Source organism: Lates calcarifer, linkage group LG20 (genome assembly GCF_001640805.2).
Source record: "Lates calcarifer isolate ASB-BC8 linkage group LG20, TLL_Latcal_v3, whole genome shotgun sequence".
Lineage (NCBI taxonomy): Eukaryota > Metazoa > Chordata > Actinopteri > Centropomidae > Lates > Lates calcarifer.
In genome coordinates this window covers 485,988-509,409 of record NC_066852.1, presented here as the reverse complement: position 1 = coordinate 509,409, position 23,422 = coordinate 485,988, and the positions used below count along the sequence as shown (strand labels likewise).

The following is a 23,422-nucleotide window of genomic DNA, read 5'->3' as shown; positions in this document are numbered from 1 at the left end:
GCTCTATGAAGTCAGGATGATCACTGTGTATTATCTAAGCATTATGATGGCTAAAATATGTCTCTTATAGACCAGGAAAAAGACACAAGGAATCTCAAACAATATGGCATACAACAGCACCAACATTTGTTCGCAGTCAGGTGCCTGCATTACTGATTATTACGACTGATTATTAAGGACCATCCTGTGATCCCATGGCACGTCCAAATACGTAGCTCAGTCGTGCTCAGACGCTTTGTTTTTATTTAATTTCCACATAATGAGTTTAAGATAAGATGAACTTAATTAATCCCACGTGGGGAAATCAGCATCATTACAGCAACAGCAGTAAAACAGTTACCAGAGCAATTAAGTGTCTGAATAAAAGACAAAGTGGTGCTATTTTAAGGAAATTTGTGTATTTCTCAATCAGTAAAATGATTTGATGATGATTTATATTGACAATATTTTGGATTTAAAGAAGCAATGACCCATAGTGAGCATGGGTCAGTCATTTACAGCCAGAAACATGAGAAAATAAAATCCTGGTTCAAAAATACCAGAGTTATGATTTTAAATTTTTACTTATAATGGAGTATTTTTGCGTTGTTGTATTTGTACATTTACTTAAATACTATAATAATACTTATCTTGTAATACTTTTATAATAATCTTGTAATTTGAGAGCATCGAGTGTTTGGTCTGGGATTATTCGCACAAAAACCAACAGAAAAGACAAAAGATATAAAACGAAATAAAGTCCATGACAGCAGCTTCAGACCTGCAGCGTTAGGTCTTGATTTTGTAATTGGAAACGTTTTTACCAAACAAGGAAGTTCAGTTTGCAACGGCCGAGAACGCTCTGCAATTTCTGACCATATCTGTCGTTTATCAATGTTTTGGAAAATAAACAAAAACACTTTCCCTCTTTAAATCAGGAAGAAGAGTTTCTCTCACGGTGCAATCGGAAATAAGATGAAAACAAAGATTTTAACTCAAAATACATAAAGGACAGAAGGAAAAATATTGTACTTCATTTGTTTCTGATGAGGAAGAGTCTATGTTCATCCCAGAAACATCACTCACACATTGAGTAACATCCTCTAACGGCTCTGTTCATGCTTGTTGCGTAGGCGTGAGGCAGCAACACAGAGGCCAGTTTGTTTTTTCAAGCCACATCAAGTACAAGACATATGAGTAATTTACTCATGCTCCTGTCATACGCAGTGTTAACACCACAAACTCTGAGCTCTGGGAGTTTATTCATCTTTATCTGTCTGATTAAAAAGGTAAAATGTGGAACATTTAAAAAATTTTAGGTAGAGAAGCTATCATAACTATAAAATCTAACTTGTGCAATGCATACCTCTGTTCTGTGCATGCTGTCTATGGAAATTAATTATATCGACAATTAACCATCCAGGAGGTTTTATCGCCCCAATCAGTTGTTCCTCTGTTTTTGCCTGTAGACATGTGACCATTCATCTCAAAATAAAAGCAACTATCATCATTAATCTATGAGATTGAATCACATATTCCCAGAGAAATAACTTTTAATCGATGTTAGAAATTGTTGCAGATTTTCTTGGAAGCAACAAATCAATTAACTGACTAATTCTTTTACCTATAAAAGCTCAGGAGAATCGCAGAAAATGGACGGCATCGACCATTGTGCAGTCACCCTGTTCACCTGATCGGACCCCTCAGATTACGACCTCTTCCCTCAGATGAAGGAGGAACTCAGTGGTCGGCATTTTGACAGCGATGCTGCTGGGGTCATTTTTTCCCAAACAGAGCTGAATTTCAATTTTCAGAAAAGCAACAAAAGTTATTAACTTCAAACTTTCTGCAGAATCACTGTTGAACTGTACGTGCGGGAGACGAGAGCTATTTAACTCATCTCCTTCTACTTCAGGATGCCAACTTATCAATCACCCCTTGTGTTTTATCTAAAGCTTTAAAGTCTCTCAGATGGGGGTTTATTCCAGTGTAGTAGTGGGAACCAGCCCTCCCAAGCTCACAGTTGTTATGAAGAACTGCCCCTTCTGACCACAGAGGGTGCTGTGTAGCAGGAATTACACTGAGTCGTGTTTTAAGTTGCTGTTTGCAGCAGTGTTTCTGGACTGTGTATCTGACCTGCAGTTTCTCTTCACTGTCTTGTTTCCTAGATTGATCCACGACTACCTGAGTGTAGCGCCCTTCGCAGACTACCTCGACAGCATGTACTACAACAGGTTCCTCCAGTGGAAATGGCTGGAGAGGTAAAGATTCATATCTCTGTTTTTTTTCCTGCAGCCGTTTTTTCTCCATCATCCACATCAGCACAATGCGTAATCTCTTTACACACACCATTTAAAAGCTCACTCAGGCTTGTCTAGCAGCTACATTAGGCTTAAACTCCATCACAGTACCAGTAACAACATGCTCAGTGGGTTGCCTCACACCCCCACATGTCCTCATGTCTCCGGGGTTACTGGGGTGAGAACAACGCAATCCATGGACTTCAGGATGATATCACTGTTACATATTTCAAGATCAGCGTTTGGTATTGCTCAACCACGTAGTTTCACAGTTCAACAGGGAGGTGACTTTCCCCAACAGTCTGCTGCTGTGAAGCTGAGGTTAGACCTGAGTGATTAGTGCTGCAGATCATTCCTGACAAAGCTTTGTTTTTTGGTAATTATGGGTAGAGATGCAGGGAGGTGCAGCAGGTAGTTGTGGCATCTAAGGTATTATAATCACAGTAAAAAGCATTCATAAGGGCAGAAACCTGTGTCTCCTTCTTCAGTTATGTGCAGTCAAGTCAATAAATACCTATAGCAAGAAATAGGTGACTAAAGAAAGTGTGTTTTTCCTCAATTAAATCTTTATTCCAAGAAGAAATTCAAGTCCAACAACAGTCCTCTTAAACAAAGTTGGACTAACAGAAAGCAAAACAACAAAGATCTGCTCCAAGTCAAACTGAACAAATTAACAAACCAAAGCTACGGCGCTCGTCAGAAACGCAACTGAGAGTCTTTTTGATTGGGGTGACGGTAAAAATATGTTGGACTGACAGTCGTAGAGAAGTAGCTGCTAAAAGTCTGAGTTCCCACAGGTATTTTCCTGGGACAGATTCTGGTGAATATTCCCAAGAGACCTGCTCACACTGTTGTCTGATGTATTTTACCACTCAATGACCTGGGTGTTTGTTAGCGCAGGAATAAGTCGGTCATAATAATGGTTGTTATGAGTTTTAACAGCGTTGTTTACAGACAGAGAGAGATTATCTGGATGTCTGATGGTTCCCAGACTCCACTGTGAAAACCTCAGTGATGCTGTAAACAAATTTTAAATCCAGGGAGTGGACTGAGTTCTTTGAGGTTTTGAATCTGCTGTTCGTCAAGGATCAGCTGTGATGAGCCACTTGGGGAACTCGAGTAATCCCCAGGAATCCCCCCGGTTCAGTGAAGTAAATACAAAAAGATCAGGCCTGAATCCATGAGGGGACGATGGAGGAGTATGAGATGAGTGTCGGCAGAGATCGGAGAAAGAGATGGAGAATCAAGAAAATAAGAGACAAAACTAAAGAAAGCGAGGAGCGATAAGGTGATACCTCTGTACAGCTGCTGGATTTGGATTTGTGACATGTCGGTTTTCCATGAACTGTGGAGGGTTGATGACCTTGAATTTCTCAGTCCATCCAGTGGGGTTTTCACAAACCACAGGGTCACTGAGTTCCCCCACTGAGGACAAAAGCTAATTCTTCAACACAAAAACCACCACCATAATTGGAGTTGAGCAGTAATGTTGGGCTGAGAGTGCAGAGCGGTGGAGCTGCTTATTGAGTAAAATATTTTTTTCATTGGGCAGTAGACTGTAGCTGTGGTCACAGCTGAATCTTCCTTCAGCTCTCAAAGACGTCGCCAGTTGTTTTATTTTTGTTTCCTGGCAACAACAGGAGCAACAACTTACAAACACCTGTTTATGATGTGGTCTGATGAAAACAAGAAAAGATGCAGGGGACTAGACAACAAAAAAAAAATTCAAAAAAAAAAAAAAGATACAGTTGCGGCATGCCCAATTTTTTACCCACAACACCACCAATACCTTCTCTGATCAACCTCCTATTGTACTTAAGTACAGTGTTGAGCCACTTGTACTTTATACTTCAGATCTACAACATTTATCTGACGGCTAGTTACTTTGTTTTTGTAGGTTCTCAGTCATCCAGATCATGGTAGCCTCAAGTGCTAGAGCCGAAGGCAACCAGACTTCTTTTAGGATTCTTTAATATGTTTAACCTCTCATCTGAAAGGCTTCCTCACTTCTGGAGACTGGTTGGAGAGTCCCAGGTACTTAACCTTTTGGAGGTGGTCCTGAGAGTTGTAGACCTACCACCAAGTTTTCCTGATACGCAACAAATGAGATGAAATGTGTAAAACCAGGCTGACGTCTTCTTGACTTCTGATCCGAGCAGGACTCTTGTCCTGCCCCTGGTCTGAGGCCAGCCAGTGGTTTAAAGAGCAGGAGTAAATTTGAGTAAATGGGTGTGTGTGTTTAGCCTCCTGACACCAGCATTTTCCACAATACCAGGTTATTACTTTGAAGACAGTTATGAGTAAAACATTGCTCCTTTTTGGTTTATTATAATAATTATAGCTTGATTTCTAGAGCAGCTTTCAAAACACAAACTTTGCAAGGAATAAAATCAAAAACAAAGATCTGTAACTTCTAGGATCAGTTCAGGATCTGGAGCAGCGATCAGTCTCACAGTGACTCAGTAGATCACTGACAGAGGCAGGAGTCTCAACATTAAAGGCTTTAAAAATCAGTCCTAAAACTCACAGGTAACCACTGAAGGGAAGCGAGGACGTCTTGTTCACTGATGCCAGAATAAAGAGTCATCCAGTCTGGAGGAGATAAAACCCAGAGACACCCTTTTTCTATATCTGCAGATGAAAGCCTGATGTTGGTTAAATACCTTAGCTGGACAAAGCAGAACTGTACAACTTTAGTCACCTGACGCCAAGGTTACGCTCCTTCTTTAACACCATTAGATAAAGCATCCAGACTAGATGAGAGATTGCTGATGTTAAAGCTTGTGCTGGAGCCAGAGTGTGTAATTGGGATTATTCCTGATTTTTGGGGTCAACCTTGCAGCAGCAGGACATGATCAGACATTGAAATCAACCCCTTAATAATTGGGTTTAACTGAATATTTCATGTATGAAAACATAAATAAACTCTTTATTAAAGTTTCAAGTGGTTAGAAGAGAATGAGGTCTCAACAACAACAAAATGACTCGGGCTTGCAAAAAACTTGCATAGTCTCCACACCAGAGCACAGACTGACTTATATACCCACAGACTAATGGCTGATTGAACAAAGCTGGGTGATTGCTGATAGACAGCAGCTGAACCTGAAGGAGAACAGCAAGAGGAAAGGGACCTCTGGAGGCCAAAGGACTTAAAGACAACTAAGAATACTAGGAAGTATCATCCACAGAGGGGTTAAATACCGACAGCTTCCTGTTCAACTTAATTTTTTTGCAGATTGACTCTTATCTCAATCAGTGTCGCTTTCTACATGACTTCCTACATCATTTATCACGAAAACTTGACTGACTGATGGCCTACTGCAAAGAAAATGTAATCTGATATTTAACATTACTACCAAACTTCGTTTACCTCAAACTGCTGGAATACCACTGCTTTGATCTGCTGGTTTGTGTTGTTGTGTGGTTACTTTTACCATAGCAAATTATCTGAATACTTCTTCCACCACTGAAAGTCACACAGTAACACAAACAAACAGATGCAGGTAGTGGTATTCCAGCAGCTCCTGTGTTCTGCTCAGTAAAATTCCTGTTTTTGTCACTGGAGTCTGGTAGTTCTATATATTGATGTTTCTGATTAAACAAAAAGGATCTTTAATAAAAAGCTCTGTCTCTGTAGGAATCCCATCCATAATGTTGTCAGATACTTATACCAACAATCTGAGACTCAGTCGTTTGAAGTAAATGCATAAATTAACAGTGGAAAACGTGTTAAAACAAGCAGGAGAAACACCATCACAGGGCTTATTAAGCAGCAAATGACTCAGCCTGTTTTAATGAGTCCATACCCCAGGGTCCTTTTAATTTAAATGCTTGAATGACCAAAGTGTCCAAAGGGAGATGCTGAGTCCAGGAGGGACCAGTTCATCATCGGTGCTGGTGTTTGTTAACCTGTTTTTAAAATCACTGTGCTGTGGAAACATGGCAACAGTTGTACAGAGTTGTTGGTGTTGAAGTCGCCACATTTCCACCCGATACATTCTGCATGTTATCATTCCAAACACATCATCATTTGAGCATTATTTTTTAAATCAGTGTCCAGGTAATTAGACAAAGACATCAAATTGTTTTAATTGGACCTTCTCTCTTTTCAACAGGCAACCGGTGACGAAAAATACATTCAGACAGTACAGAGTTTTAGGGAAAGGAGGCTTCGGAGAGGTGAGTATGTTTTAATTTAACACTTTATTTTCATTGCAATAAACATGTTTTGCTTTTAAAACCCTTAAATCATCATTTCATATGTTCTCAGGTCAATTACCAAGAATAAAACATGCTGGAGTTAAATTAGGAAACCAAGTCCACTTATTTTCTTTGTGAACATTTGACAGTACTGCAGGACAGTTCGGTTCAACCAGTTTATTTCAGCATTTTACAGGCACGGTGTAAAGTTAGAGTTATAACACTTTGTGTCCAGATGTAATTTTTCCCACCAGTGACACATGATAAACAACAACATACTTTGTTGAATAAAAGTGCTGTTGTTGGCATAAATGTGCTCTGGTCAAAGAAGCTAAATCAGATTTTTTTAAATGTTATTTTTTCATATTTATTAGATTTCACTTCATTACCATGAATTTTTCCTGCTTTATCACACAAGGGCATATTTAATGAGATTTATGGTACATGAGCCTTTTATTTACATTGTTAGATATGTGAAAAGTCATGTAAATGTTTTGGTTTGAATGATGAAAGGGAAGGCATTAGGTTTTCAGGTCGTCAGTCCCATTCTTGCGGACGTGATATGTCAGGAGCACCTTGATGGAATTTCTTCAAATTTGGCACAAATGTCCACATGGACTCAAAGATGAACTCATTAGAATTGGGTGGCCAGAGGTCAACTTCAGTGTGACATTGTAATGCTCTGCAAAAAAACTTTTCTGGCCATTATTCAGGATTTTCCACAAGTGCATACAATGTCTGGCTTGATTGCATTGTTGCAACTCATTGGGTTTCATTTGTCGGTTAAGATTCCTTCAGCGTACATGGTTTAGGAGGTTTTTTACCAGGAGATGAATTATCTTTAGGTCTTCTCCTCTCCAAAACGGTTAAAAATCAGTGTTTTTCCCAGTGCTCTTTGGCAGACGTCAGTAAGGGGCTGTGGGCTGTTAGCTGAGCTGCTGCTAACATTCTGTTAGCTTGTTTTTAAGATTAGGATTCCTTCAGTGTTAGTGGTTCGGGACGTTTTTACTTGGAGCCGAATTACCCACACAGCTCTCGTTTTCTCCGAAAAAGCAGACCAAGTGATTAAAATCACAGAATAAAAGGATTTTGTGTTAAAAATCTGCGTTTTCTATGATGCCTTGGGTGAACACAGGATGTTGAGAGCGGCCGTTTGCTCAGCTTGTTTCTGAAGATCCAGACATCCGATGATAAAAAAAAAAAAAAAAAACCTTCATCCGGTTTAAGATTATGACCATATCATGATAAAAAAGTGGTGACTTCAAACAGTGAGAAAGCAATTGACTTAGAATGTTTTAATGTCCTGGCTGACACTTATGGAAAACCCTGTTATTCTACGCCATAATGTGATTCTAGTTCGTCTTTTCTTTGTATTTTTATTTGCTGTCGGGGGACTCATGTTGTAGGGTTGTGGGCAGCAAATTATATCTTTGGAAAGTCTTTCAAATGATACAACTGCCAGTTTTGTTGGGTTACTCTTTAGGCCTGTACTCTGACAAGATAAAAACACATTTTGAGAGCATCTGCTAGACACAAGGTGTTTAGACAAACTGACAGAAGGGAGGAACCACAGGGACTATATAAACTCTCGGGGGAGGGGAAACAATTAGACCCAGGTGAAGCTCATTAGGGAGGAGCAGGTAATCCCATGAGCGGGAACCACGGGAGGGTAGGAACTGAAGTATCTGAAACAAGAAAGGAGGAGAGAATTCCAAAATAAAACAGGAAACAATGACTGAAACATGAGGAAAAGATGAACATGACCTCAGACAGGAGTTTTGTTAAAATTAGACTCATGGCGACAATCCTGATGTTTGAGTGGAAGGGTTTATAGCTCCTTACACTGGGCATAGACATTAATAACAATAAGAAAAGGTAGAAGAAATAAGGTTTTAGTTTTTATTAACAAGATAACCAGGTGAGCTTAAAGAGATAAAACGAAAAGGTCAAATTAGTTTTTGATAAAGCAGGAGCCTGTAGAGCATTGCTGTACTTACAGTAGGTTTCCAAAAAAAACAAAAAAACTTCTATTTATTCTGGTTCAAAGAAATAACTACTGTTTCTACAGTGGTCAAAATAGAACAAGTGCCTTAAAGAAAAATCTTCAGTGACTTGAAAGGCTTTGATTGTGGCGTTTCTAAGTGAATCTTCTCCTTGGCTCCTGAAAAGAAGGACTTCGTCTGGTAGCGTCTAAATTCCATTACACGCCATTGAATGGTGTCTCTGTGTTGCATATTTGAGTCTTGATGCCATTCTGATCTCATGGTGATAACTGATTAAAATGGATGAGCAGTCAGGTCATGAGATAATGAGGGGTACATGAAAAGAAGAAGGAGAACATACTCATTGGATGTGTTACGGCACGTTGGCTTTAATAGTAGTAGCTGAAGTTACACGTTAACCTTTGACGTTATTCTAAGAGGTTCTGCTCAGGGACATATCAAACAGATACACCAGGGCTGGTCATGTATTTGCAGGGAATTCTTTCATGCATTTAAAGGAGGACCACAAGAATAATCTGCTTTTAAGTCAAGACGTCACAACCAATCAAAATACTGTTTCCGGGACCAACTTTCCCAAAGCTCTCGTTTTCAAGATGCCGCAGTGCTGTGTCCTGTGAACTGGTGCTAACATTAGCAGCAGGTGCTAACATTAGCCTAATGTTAGCACCCACTGGCGTCATTCATTTAAAAACTGTAATTTAGCAACTGCAACCGTTAACCTCTTCTCTTTCTCGTCACAGTGAAAATCAGTGGAATAACAATTGAATAGGTTTTTGGATTCAGATCTGAGAGACTCAGAAATACAATTTCTGGAGCCAACTTCTCTGAGATACAATCGTATTCTCAGAGTGTAAGGGGCTTTACCATATGCAACAGCTCAAAATCCAAGATTTGGTTTAATTTTCAAGAGTTCGAGCCCAATTATACAGCAACAATTTACACCTGAACGCAGCAGAGGAAACAGAGAAGTTCTTTTTTTTTCCTTTAATCACACTTTGTCTGTGAGCCTCTGTTTTTTAATGTCTTAGGTCCATTTTCTTATAATTAGATCATTTACAATCACAGTTTTGTTTTTGGTCCTGATGCTCATAGAAATGTGAAGTCACAAGTTGGACGGCGATGAAGTAGCCTCTGTTTTATTAACAGAGTGTATTGTATCTTTTATTAGTGTAGCTTGTTTCTGTGTTTAAATGGAAATGAAATTCTCTTCCTGGGAACTCTTTCCTCCCCCGTCCTCCCTCCCTGCAGGTGTGTGCGTGTCAGGTACGGGCCACAGGAAAAATGTACGCCTGCAAGAAGCTGGAGAAGAAGAGGATAAAGAAGAGGAAAGGAGAGTCAATGGCACTCAACGAGAAACAGATCCTGGAGAAAGTCAACAGCAGATTTGTAGTAAGCAGCTCATCTTATTTACAATATTTTCAACAACTCTTTCAAAAGAAAGAAATGTCCTTGTTGGTTTTGGTCTTTTTTGGGAAGATATACAGTGTATATTTCCTTTTTCTTTCTTCCAAAAATAGACATTTAAATAGTGAAACGCTTCACATATTTCCTCCTGAGTTTGTTTGCCATGTGTGGAAGTTGGACGTGACGCATGCAACATTAACTATAATTAAAAGACAACATTTGTGGTTTGTTCCGTCTCCGGTTCGGTTTGATTCTCTGCCAGATGACCTACGTTCAGCTTATTTGATTTGGACAGCAGTCGGTTGGTTTTGTCCGGAGCTCCCAGGCCTGGAAGTTCCCGAGGGGGTTCAACATGGTTTCAATGTAAAAATAACCCAGTTGGACTTTATTTACTTTATTTAACTTAATTTCTTAGAAACTTTGGCACCAAGTTTTGCTATTTTAGTTGTGGAAACGTGCAGGGAACGGTGTCTTCAACTTCCTGAATAAATCTTGCATTAAAGGAAAAATCCACTGTAACATATAGAGATCAGAGGAAGGCAGTGGGAGGTAGTCACTGTATTTGAGACTTTCTTCAGTTATTCCACCACATTTTAGATAGAAATATTGCACTTTTAGCAGCTAAAGAGCTAGATGTTTCCCTCTGGAGGTGAAGGAGACCAAAAACTGAGCTAAAAGAGAGGGATGACTGGACTTAGATTTATCATGTGGACACAAACACAACTCCACGTGAATGATCCTTAATCCTTAAGTGTCTTGTTTTGTCTGAGCAACAATCCAAAGTCTAAAAAAACTCATGCCACTCCTCTGCAGGTGAGTTTAGCGTACGCCTACGAGACGAAGGATGCTCTGTGCCTCGTGTTGACCCTCATGAACGGAGGAGACCTGAAGTTTCACATCTATCACATGGGCGAGGCGGGTTTCGACGAGACGAGAGCCGTCTTCTACTCCGCGGAGATCTGCTGTGGGCTGGAGGACCTGCACCGAGAACGCATCGTCTACCGGTCAGCACGTTTAAACCTCAAAGACGGACGTGTTCTTCCTTCTCTTTGTTTTGTTTCTCACTCCGAGTCTTTTTCTTTCTCTGTCACACAGAGACCTCAAACCAGAGAACATCCTGCTGGATGATCACGGTAAGTAGTAGTCCACTTTGTCTTCGTTCTCAGAGTCATAACTCAATCAAATCTGAAACACAGACATGAAACACACATTTTTAGATTCTGCGTGACTTACGCTTCCTGAAGATATCATCTCAGATATATTAGAGATATTATCTCTGAAGTATTGTGAATAAACATCCATAAATCCACTCAGAAATCACAGAAAAGATGCTCTTTATAACTCCAGAACTTGCCTGAGAATCATCATGTTTTTAAGTTTTGTTCAATATCAAAATAATCCAGTGATCTGTACATTTACAGGCTGCTTTGTCAAGAGGAAGTGCGGATATTTAATTTGGCCACTTAGCCAAAATCAAAACAAATACAGGCTAAAATACATCTTGGTTTTATCTGAGGGTGAGCACTGTCATATTTATAAAACCACTGATTTACAGTAATAACTGAAAATCCAAATGATACAGTTGAATACTAAACAAGAGAGTAAGTGGATCTTGAGTTAACCTTTAAAATAATTCAGCAATTCCTAAAATATTCTTAAAAGACAGACGACTGAAATACAACTTTTGATTGACATATTTAATGTGCGTGTGATAATTTTATTGTTTCATAAACAAGTGCAAATTTAATTACTTGATGCATATGTAATTAAAGTTAGAGCTTCATTAATTATTAATTCACAACATACACTGTACATTCCCCCTTAAACTTCCATCTCTGAAAATATAATTGAAAAATGCTGTGGCCAGAAGATAAAAACACTGTCTTTACATGTGATTCTGCAGAATATTTGACTGTTTTTGGGTGTAAAGGAGTCAGATTTTTCTATGCAAGATAATATTTCCGCTGTGAATCACCAGAGGGTGCTCTGACTCCAACAGCATTGTCTGATCTAAAACAAAAAGCTGTGAGAGAAAACTCTCCTCTGGCAGAGTAAGACTCTGCTGAAGAGTTTTAATCACACACATGCAATTAGACCCTAATTTAAAAAAAAAACAAAACAAAAAAAAAACAAGAAAACCCCCCAGAAAAATGCAAGAATGTAATTGCTTTTTTTAATTATTTTTTGAGTTGGTGATAACACAGTGAGTTAGAAGGGCTCTTAAAGCAGCCAGAAACAGGATGATGTCAATGTTCTGTTGTCAGTTAAAGTAATAAAACTGTGACAAAATGCAAACACCAGACTGATTAATTCGTTGTTCCTCAGCTTATATATATATACACAGAGATTACTGCGACTAAAGAGCGTAAAAATGCAGGATTTTCTCCGACAATGCGGCTGAACTCTAAAGCCTGAAATCTGCTGGTTGTTTGCACGGAATAGATCAAAGGAAACAAACATAAAAATCATTATCACTCTGATGGAAGAGGCTTCAACAAACACATGATGCTCTCAGAGCGATGACTTCTTCATAAATCACAAGATTGGAAACAAATTCTCGAGATCAGCGTGAACGATCTGACCAGAACACAGCTGTGTGACCTCGAGGTGTCTGCAGGACTCTCATAGATATGCCGTCTTTACGTATAGGCTTTATGTTTAAACTTGTGTGAATGTGAGAAACACGGTCAGTATTCCTTCACAGTTAGAGAGTCCAGCTGAAAGAATTCAAGAAAAAGTCTGAAAAAATAGGATTTCTGTTTGCTACTAATGCAAAGTAACAGCAAAAATAATACTAATAACCTATATTACCATTTACAGTGCTTCACAGACATAAGAGCAAATGAAAAAACTGAAAACTTAGACAGAGAGCACTTACAACACATACAACTTCAGAATGTGCTTTTTTCTTGATTTTTAATAAGAAAACTATTAAGAAGATTCTCCAACAAGCTCTGTTTTTGACATCTTGATGATTTCCTACGATTCTACTTAGACGTCTGATTGTATCTTGAATACTTCATATTATTTAATAATGTCTATTTTGCACATGAAAAGCTGCAGTTATCATCCAAAGCAGATTCAAAAGCACAAAAGAAAATAAACCTGTATAATACTTTGAAATATTTTCTGATTCAGAAGAAAAATATAATAAACTTTTTGAATGTTTAGTGCAGCGTGAATCAGAGCTGGTGGTGATAAGAGACAGAACTTGTGACAAGAAAAAAAGCTCAGTGATACTGAATAAATCTGAAACATTTCTTGGATTTTCTGTCATCTCTTTGTTTGTGCCTGCGTTCAGGCCACATCAGGATATCAGATCTGGGTCTAGCAGTTCATGTGCCAGAGGGACAGACCATCAAAGGACGAGTGGGAACAGTAGGATACATGGGTAAGTGACCTCTGACCTTTTATCTACCTTTACTGACAAGCAGTAGGAACTGGAAGGAGGTAAAAATGTCACCCCCTAACGTGACCTTCCTCGTCTCCTCCAGCTCCAGAGGTGGTGAAAAACGAGCGCTACACCTTCAGCCCAGACTGGTGGGCGCTGGGCTGCCTGCTGTACGAGATGATCGAAGGCCAGTCGCCCTTCCAGCAGAGGAAGAAGAAGATCAAGAGGGAGGAAGTGGAGCGGCTGGTGAGGGAGGTGGAGGAGGAATATTCCAGCAAGTTCTCCGAGGACGCCAAGTCCCTCTGCAAAATGGTGGGTGGATGTACGAGCCGCCAAATCCACTCGTCTCTCGTTTCCACTCGTCTCTAGCTCCCATCTGCTTAAGCTCCATATTCTACCACACTCTAGACTTCCAGAGCAAACCTTGTATCAACACCATCAAATCATTCCCTGACTCATTATTCTGAGTAGCAAGGTGAGCTCAGACTTTTAACTTACACAAAGAGCGATATATAATCCCCATATTTCTCCCAACAATGTTTTTATTTCATTTCAACAACAAAAAACACTAAGAATGAACAGCTCCCAATTAATTAAAACACAACCAATAGATGTATACATAAAATAAACAGAAATATAAATGAAGACAATGAGCCTCATGAGTTCTGTTTCTATTCTCAGTAAGAGTAAATTTGAGTTAAATCTTCCATATTTTGTATAAAACGCCCCCAGGTTCTGTCTTCTACTGACTGCTTGCCTGTAAGTTGACATGTTATTGTCTCTTAAGGTAAAGCTGTGGTGAGTTTGGTCGTTTCATTTGCTGATATTTGGTTTGATGTTTTTCTTTCACGAACGTGAGAAGAGTGTGAAGAGCAAACATGAAGGAAGCTGAACTTCCAAATGTGGTGTTGTACAGCCAAAACAGAAAAATGGCTGGACTTTTGTTTTCCAGGCAGATATCAGGAGCTTTCCCCAGGCAGCAGAAATGGTGGAGCTTAGCTAGGCTTTCTAGCTCAAACTGGGATTCCTACAGTTGTTTCTTGCTTCAACTGTAGCAAGAAGGTCTTGTCTTTGCAGCAGCAGTGCCTTGTGGAAACATTAGGTGTGAGGGGTAAAGTTGTCTATTGCCTCTTCAAGTTTTTATAATACTGCTTATAATGCATTCCACAAATAGCTCTGCTATTTTAATCTTTTTACTTTGTTTTATTGTTTTGTCTCTGGTGTTTCTTTAAAGACAGATAAAGGTTATTTTATGCTGGTTAGACGTAATGGATCAGTTGTTTAAGCCACAGCAGGGATTTGAAAACATGTTTTGTCACGTTCTGTTGTTTTAACGTTTTGTTTGTTGTTGTTTTTGCTAACCCTGCAGTTGCTGGCCAAAGATCCCACAGAGAGGCTGGGCTGTCAGGGGGGTGGAGCCTCTGAGGTCAAAGCCCATCCCATCTTCCGCTCCATTAACTTCAAACGGCTGGAGGCCGGCATGCTGCAGGTGCCCTTCATCCCTGACGTAAGTCTGCAGAACACCCCACCATCGGCTTATTGCACAGTATGATTCGATCAGGTCATCCACTGCAGGAATAACAGGCCTGTGGTTTGAGGTTTGATGATGTTGATCCATCCTTGTCAAGTGAAGCAATTATTTTTCTTAGTTTTTCTTGTAAATCTGTGACTTTAATCTCAGGGAATTTCTGCATTTTCTCTTGCAGATATCTGACTTTATTATCTTAGAAAATATTTCAATTTTTTTATCATAAATTTATGACTTTAATATCTGAGATTCAGAGTTTTTTCTCTGAATATTACCCACCTCCTGCGGCTCTGTCATTGTTTTTATGGGCCTAATACACCATCATTGTATCATAGATTTAACTAGTAGCTTCAATAATGGCACGAGTGTAACTAACAACATCAATCTTCTCATATACTGCAGCTTCCAGTGGGAGAACAAAGTATGTTTCATGAAATGTCAGACTGCTCCTTTAAACAGAGAAGTGGAGATTTGATATTCTCTCTAGCACAGGAAGAGGAATTAATTAATCTGATTAATAAGACTGTCACTGGGTCTCATTATATGGAGAATGCATAATTGAGCGGCACAGTGTCTGTACAGGAAGGCTTCCCCACAGTGAGAGCAGGTCTGATGTTCTGTGAGGACAGAGGGAGTTTCAATCCAAACAAAAGAGACGCCAAGTTTACCATTTACAGCAGACTGAAGTGGAAACTTGAAGTATTTGTACAGTTAAAGCTCCACTTGAAATAAATGTTGTGAACATGTTGGACTCTTCCTGTCTTGAGTGTGTTATTGAAGGAAGTGGGTTTTGTTTTGCAGCCAGCAGGCCATCTACTGTAAAGACGTGCTGGACATCGAGCAATTCTCCACAGTGAAAGGTGTCGAGCTGGAGCCAAAAGACGAGTCTTTCTACAGCAAAGTGTCCACGGGCAGTGTTTCTATTCCCTGGCAAAATGAGGTCAGAACACAACTCACACAACTACACAACTCGTAGTACAATACTGTACTGTATACTCATGTGCCATAAGAAAGAACTAATCAGCCCTGTTCAATGTATTCTAGTTATTCCACCATGAGCATGATGATAAACAACAATTATGTCATAGCTTGGAAACTTTTTTCCTGCACCATAAACAGCTCACAAACAATTTAAAAGCGGGGAGAATGAATCTTGTAACATCAGTGCACTCAAACTGTAACTAATTTTAAGAGTCATGTACCATTAAATCAAAACGTGTAACAACATAATGTAATCAAAGGAGCGCCAGTCAAACCTTAAACAACAGGAAACCAAGTGGAAAATGTGATTAAATTATGTTGTTTGTTACGTGTACTAATATGAGGAGGGAAAAAGTTGTATGTGCAACAGACAAGAAAATTCAAATATAAAAGATGGTGTCGTCTGCAAACTTTCAGACTTTATCTGTTTCCACATCGACAGACAGTTTGGTCACATATTAAGTAATTCAGTTAATATTTCCAGTTTGATCTTTTGCTTCTGCAGATGATCGAGACAGAGTGTTTCGCAGAGCTGAACATATTCTACCAGGACGGAGCAGTTCCCCCTGACCTGGACTGGAGAGGGCAGCCGTCTCCTCCGCCCAAACAGGGACTCCTGCAGCGGCTGTTTGGCAGACAGGTGGGTGGAGACTCTCTCCTCACCAAGAAACCAAAGAACCAAAGAAACCTGAAACCTCTGGTGCAGATACGGATGAATTTTTCAGTTTAGAAGGACTCATACTGTGTCCAGCAGTTAATGAATATTTACATATTCATAGGTTATGAATTTTTTAATGAGAGAGAAGGGGCAGATGTATTTTTAATAATTTTTATGAAGGTAATTGATCTACTTTGTTGAAAAATCAAATCAGACACAAGTTATTTCACATCTTTATATGTAACTGAACTTTATTTGAATATTTTCATTTTATGTTACTTTCTACTATGCCGCTACACTACTGACTGCCATTACTGCTACCTAGGGAAAGCTTTCAATAGCTACAAGGGAAAACAAAAGTTTCGCCCTTCTTTTGGTTTCCTTCTTTCCTTCTTTAGTTTTGGTTGCACAATAGAGTGGTGCAGGGATGATGTATTTCTGAAGTCCAACCTGAAGTTAGCGTCAGCCTGGTTCCCTCCACAAAAAGCCAATGGGATTTTCTCAATGGGTTTTGGATTATTCGAGAAAATAAACTGTGACCAACTACACCACGATCACATGACGTCAACGCTTCCAACTGGTCATTTCATTTAGCTCTGAGCTCTTCTACAAAAGCCTTTCTTGAGCTTGAGTTAAAACAACAGACCTTATTTCAAACATCTAACCACTTAAGAAACCTCTTGACTTTGGGTGGAGGGAACCGGAAAGAGCTAAAATGTGAACTTACTTCTGGGTTTTCGGACATGCACCACTCTATACACATTTGGAAATTCAACTTCACATTCGCCCTTTACATTTGTGCAGCTGGATATACTTGTATGAAACGGCAGATGCACTTCCTTTGTGCCGTAAAATGAACCACTTTCCATACTGGGTGGGAAACAGCATTACATAGTGGAAGTCTAAGCACTGAAGCCATCATTATTCTACATTGTGCAACATTTATTTCATAATGAACTTGTTTATTGTGAAACTGACTCTTTGTTTTCTGCCTCTTTGTGCAGGAGTGCTGTGGTAACTGCAGTGATAGTGATGAGGAGCCCACCAGGCTGTGACACACACACACACACACACACACACACACACACACACACACACAGGATCTTATTTGTTTACAACTTTTGCACATTTGTATTTTTAAGATAGTACTATCTCTGTCAGAATGTATATTTTCAGCATAGCCATAATGTTTAATGTTATTTAAAAAGAGTGAATCGATGCGTTCCAAAACCAGGAGACAGGGACAGAAGATTTTTTTTTCTTTTTTTGCTTTTGTTTGTTTTTATTTTTTTATTTTTTTATTTTTTTTGTCCAGGGAAGGCTTTGTTGCTTTCACATTCGTCCACTTACACATTTCCATGTTAGTGAACCGGGAGTTGCTGCTGCTGCTGCTGCTCCAACTGGAACAATCGCCTGCTGTAAAAGTGCCTTGCTTGAGGGCACCGTGACAGTGGTTTTTAACGAAGGGAGGACTGAGGATGATTCCTCAATCTCTTTACATTTTCCCCCACTTTGTCCTGGGGAGAAATCAAACCAGTGACTTTCAGCTCATGAACTATGACCACTCAATTTCTTCTGCCCTCCACTCTGCTGTGACAAAACCTCACTGCATTTTCAGCTCTATTTTACTTCTATTCTAATTCCATTTTCTTTTTCTTTGCTTGGACATTATGGTTTTGAACTAGTGACATCAGAGCCATGAAGTCTACATCTGCAGATATTTTTATATCAACCTTGTTTTGGGGTTTTTTTTCACTATTGATTTCTTGAGACAATCGACTCGTGTCAGTGTGGCATCAGTTACTCTCATCAGTTCAGTGCTTCAGAGTAGACGTCTTTACGAGTACAAAAATTTGAACCCAGAGACTCGGAAAGGTACTGAACCCGAACTGGAATTGTCTAGTACTTTAAAGCTAGAACCTGAACCCACACAGAACTAAGAAATGTCAGCCAGGAGACAAAGACCCAATTGGCACCGAATTGGGTCCTTTAATTTTCAAAACTAAATAAATAAAGTTTGCAGCTATAAAGTTAAAGCTTTCTCCTGTCCCTGGCCATGCTTGGCAAATCTACTCGTTATTTCAGATTAAACACATTTGTCACGGTGACGGGCGACAAATGCAATTTAGTTAGAATCGGCATTGTTGAATTGAGCAAAATAATAACTTTATCCTTTTCCGATTGCCTGTTCATTTACCAGGGACACTTCATCATGTCTGGGTCTTCTCAGATCCATGCTGGTATTACGCATTATGTTAACGAGACCCAGGACCTGTGGCAATAGAACAGAACCCAACCTTGGACCTGTTTGACCGTAGGAAACCATTGCATCGGTACCCCAATAAGGTCTTGTATTCTACGGTTTTCAGGGGACCCATGAAGACCTTTAGGTGCAGTGCCCGTCAAGCTGGAGCATGACCTTGTGAAAAGGAGTAATACTTTGCGAGGAGCTGATCACTCCTGCTCCATGGTGGTTAACAAAACAAGAACAAACTCCAAAGTTTTGCCCGTTCAGATGTTTCTGAAGTCACTGCAATGACAACGAGAGTAACTGAAGCTTTCGGGTCAAACCCTGCGTCACACAAAGACTGAAGCTGGTCTGTTCGTCACTTCAGTGAAATGCCTCAGCTGGTACTGTTGCAGTCAATGGCTTCCTCAAAGAATATGGCCATTTTAAGCTATTAAAATGAAATACCTCTGAATGTACAAATGGCTGTCATGTTATTTCTGTAGACTGATGTTTGGGAAGACGCCAAAGTCTCATCAAGTTGTAACATCTGTCTTGTCCAGGCTGAGTTTCTTGTTCCTGCTGTCAGTTCTTCATCTTTGGACACAACAACCGTGAATTCATTAAAGTGCGTAATTCTCCTTTAACTGTCCCACAGCGAATTAATGTCATCCGTCCATCCAATCCTCTGAAAGGAACTGAACATCCTACAGCACCAGGGCATGTCATAAAATGTCTCATTGTGATTATTGCGATGTAAAACAAGAAAAACAACACATTCTCACATTTGAGAAGCTGAAAAGCTCAAACTGATTCCCCACAGCCCAGTGTGACGTCCTCAAATGTCATGTTATTTTGTCCAAGTAACAGTCAAAAATCCAAAGATGGTCGGTTTACGTATGACAAGACAAACAAGTTCTCAGATTTGAGAAGCTGGAACTAACAGGTGTTTGGCGTTTTTGCTTTTAAAACTGTACTAAGGCGATTACTCGTTCACAAAATAGTTACTGATAAATTTTTTCTCATTCAACTGATTGACTTTTGTTGCAGCTCTAACTCCACCTGTGTTGGAAAACAGGACTTACCCTTTAAGACATTTGCTTCATAATTGGTTTGTTTTTAAAAATAATCAACCGACTTGTCTGTTTTTTGGGGGGTTTTATCTTAAATGAATTATTGTCAGAAGTGGCCTTTTGATGAGCACTTGCATTGATGGATTTATTGTTCGGGTTTCTTTGTATAGTCTTTCAGTCTGCCAGTTTCTTATCTGCTTCATGTTCAGCTCTTGACTTTTTTTTTTTGTTGTTGTTGTTGTTTTGTTGTTTTTTTTTTAATCAAATCTAAACCAAACCAGTTTATCCATGAATAAGATCAAAGATGACAAATTCCTTCCCATCCAAGGTGCCTTTTGGTGTTTGAAGGTACTACTCCAGCCTCTTTTTATACATACTGTACATGTTTGTTCATGCTAACCCTGCTGCTGCATTTCACTTCCTGTCTGTGGTACCCTGCATGTTCATCATCAGAGCCGTCACGGTGGACGTAGAGTGTCTTAGTGGGGAAACAAAAAACAAGGACGATGAGACTGAAAGAAAGAATCCCCCCTACCCGTAAAGACTGTCGACTCTCCCGCCCTCGACCTCTGAACTCTGGACTCTCTGCAGCCATTTTATAAAGACTGAGAGGTCGACGGGGAGTCGGAGGACCTGGATGTTTAAGTCAGGACTCAACTGCTGTGCTGTGTCTCTCTGCTGTCAGATAACCTCTGTCCTCTGTTTCCTTTGTGTGGAGGATGCACCAATATTAGCCTTAAAGGATTAATCCAGTTTATTGCAACTTGGGTCTTATTTTTTTTGGCTTTGTCAATTATTCGTATCAATAATATTTGCAAAGTCAATTTGTCATTGCTAAAAAGAAATCAGAGGGGTGAGTAAACAAGCAGACAGATGATTGGATGGTTTAAAAAGGCACTGATGCAGCATTTTCCTGGTCATTTCACATGATTTTTCCTTTGATCTCCTCAGTAGATTTAAGTAGGCAAGGCTCAGTTGGAAAAAGGTGATGTCGCACTTTCATACACCAATCAGGAAACAGCAATATTTGAACTTCGTTAACTTACAAAAAACAGAAAAGTCCACAGGGTTCTTTTAAACTTTGACTGTCACTTACTCAGTCATGAATATTTAATGTTACAGAAAAGAGGCTTTAAACAAACAGCCAGGTTAGCCAGACTTATTTTCCTGCTATTTTCCAACTGTAGTCAGACTCTAGAACAAGGACTTGAGTGGAAGCCACAGTCACCAAAATAAAACAACTCCAAATTCAGATTCAAATGATGAACTTTTCACCATAATATTTTCAATCAATATATAAATGAATACATTAATAGTTTCCTGTCATCCACACTGCGTATCACCTGTTTTCCTTCCTGTGGCCTCACAGATTCATTATTAAAGTGCTATTTCCAGCTTTTCCTTATTAAAACATTTTTATAAAATATTTAAAGATGATTAATTATGTTTTTTACGCCATCTGCCCTGTTTTAATCAAGACGAGGGAGGCTGTGGCTGCCTCCAAGTGAGGAGTTAGTGATATGTCAAATAAGCATAAATTATTTTTGTATAAATGCTCCCACAGCTTAGTGATGTGAGCTGCTGAAAGACTGTTTCAATCAACCACGACTGCTTGTGTTTCTTAACTTTCCAAATAAAAGACCCAAATAGTAACAAACCAGAATTATCCTGTAAGGCAAAAACTGTTTAAATTGGTAGAACATTTAAATAGAAATAAGTATTTATCCTGTAGGACTAAAATCTTGATTTAAATGTGTCTAAAATTAAAGCAAACTTAGCAGGATGTTATGTTTTTCCAAACACAGGAATGACATTGAGTCTCTTTATCAGTTTTCTAAATATAGAAATTTATTTTCCATGTTCATTTAAATCTTCTTTTTTTCCTTGTGTCTTTTTTTCCAGTTGTGCTTCAGTGTCACCTGATTATCTGAAGTGAAACCAAGAAAGTTGTGTTGGTGCATCTCTCATGTACATTCCAGTTTGGATTCTATGTTGTAAAGAAAGGCTCCTTTATTTAATTTTTATTTTTATTTTAGCAATAATGTTTTATAGGTTTAAAAATTGATGTCACCTGCTGAGAACTTAGAGCTGTGTTTGTGTGGATCATGTTTTTTTCTGTTGCCAGTGTTGTTTTTCTGAGCCCAGCTTGTAAAACACTGTGAGAACAGAGGGAAAGCTTCTGTTTTGTAACATAAACTCCACCAGGAGGAAATAACATCTAACAACTGATCGATCGGACAGTTATCAACATTATCGAAACACTTCATGTTTACCTTTAATACATCAAACGCTGACGGGTTTAAATGATCTATGTGAAAGAATGAGAAAACCAGAGGAAATACTTGTAATGTCATGTTGAACTTGTTTTTCTTTTCATTGTTTCTGCTTGTACATGTTCAAGGATTCAGGGAGTACAGCTCTGAATGTGTCCAGGTTTGTTTAACTGCTTTAGAAACAGCTTTTGTTTTTACTCTGTTTAATAGACCATTCATTAATCCTGAGAGCCTTACACTGAGGAAACAGCCTCTATTAATAAACAGACTGCCACCATTCATCTCCAGTCCAGTTGATTCAAAGTTTGAAGTACTCCCGTCACTCTCATGATGTTCACAGATTTTTCAGATTGGTTATGAAAGCATTTAAGGCAACATCAACTCTGAAGCTCTGCAGTGCTTTTACCAATCACTCAGATATTTCTACTGCAGCTACAGGACAAGTCTTATGAGAAAAGTAATAATTGAAAAACCTTTTAGCTCTTCAGTGACTAATGCCTCACATAGAGGTCTGTGTATCTATGCAAGCCGTCCATTCATTCCTTTGGGAACCTTTGTGTTCTCTGATATGTTTGCGAAACTCCTCCCTCCATTATTTCTTTCTATCTGGAATTTGCCTCTAATTCACTAAATATTTTTAACATTTTCAGCGTATTTCAGACAGAGAACTGAGTGCATAAAGTCAGCATAAAACAAATTAGGTAACTTTTTGACATTATACATAGGTAACATTTGTAGCATGCTAGCTGCATAATCTGCATGAATAGTGGTTCATATGTCTTTTCACAAAACTGGCAGACCAGCCTTCTCACAGTCCATTAGACTGGACAGTGAAAAAGAGACAAAATTAACATATTCAAATTGGTGCATCTATCTACCCCTAAAGATGTGCATTTCCTTGAATTGAACACTAGGGGGTGTACTCCGTTTATATGGAATAAGGGGCACAAAGCAAAACTGTGAGGAAGGAAGTTGTAATATTGAAAAATGTGAACTTTTTTCAGATTTCAGACACACCATATGGACTGCAAGCCACAGGAAGTTAGCTAGTTAGTTATAAAAACAAATTAGCAAACTTTTGGACATCATATTTAGCAAACACTTGTAGCATGCTAGCTGTTTAGCTTAACTGTGTACTACTTATATCGACAAGTACAACACTTACATGTTATCCACCTTATAGGGGTGATATAAGGAATGTGTTGGCAAAAATTGCATATTTAAGTAAACTGAAGTCGTTTTTGTAATCACCCAATGGATTTAAGTCCAAACACTTAGATTTTTTATCTGAGCTTTTTCGCTGAGAACAACTACTGCTGCTGGGAACAAGGTTTCATAGATAACCTTCAGGCAATCTCAGTGAGATCAAAATCTCCTCTGCAAGAGAGACCAGACAGAACAAAAG

At 39.1% G+C, this 23,422-nt stretch overlaps 1 protein-coding gene across 1 annotated transcript in view; it reads left to right on the top strand.

The window, feature by feature from the left end:
- The window catches only part of grk6 (G protein-coupled receptor kinase 6), a 55,729-nt gene extending 33,431 nt beyond the window's left edge, over positions 1-22,298 (top strand). The window contains exons 6-16 of the mRNA XM_018679666.2: positions 2,148-2,240; positions 6,395-6,458; positions 9,731-9,871; positions 10,700-10,890; positions 10,982-11,019; positions 13,188-13,277; positions 13,381-13,589; positions 14,647-14,784; positions 15,611-15,745; positions 16,292-16,426; positions 17,449-22,298. Of these exons, the coding sequence (XP_018535182.1) occupies positions 2,148-2,240; positions 6,395-6,458; positions 9,731-9,871; positions 10,700-10,890; positions 10,982-11,019; positions 13,188-13,277; positions 13,381-13,589; positions 14,647-14,784; positions 15,611-15,745; positions 16,292-16,426; positions 17,449-17,499 (1,285 nt within the window). The 3' untranslated portion in view covers positions 17,500-22,298. The remainder of the gene's footprint in view (positions 1-2,147; positions 2,241-6,394; positions 6,459-9,730; positions 9,872-10,699; positions 10,891-10,981; positions 11,020-13,187; positions 13,278-13,380; positions 13,590-14,646; positions 14,785-15,610; positions 15,746-16,291; positions 16,427-17,448) is intronic.
- The last annotated feature ends 1,124 nt before the right edge of the window (positions 22,299-23,422 follow it).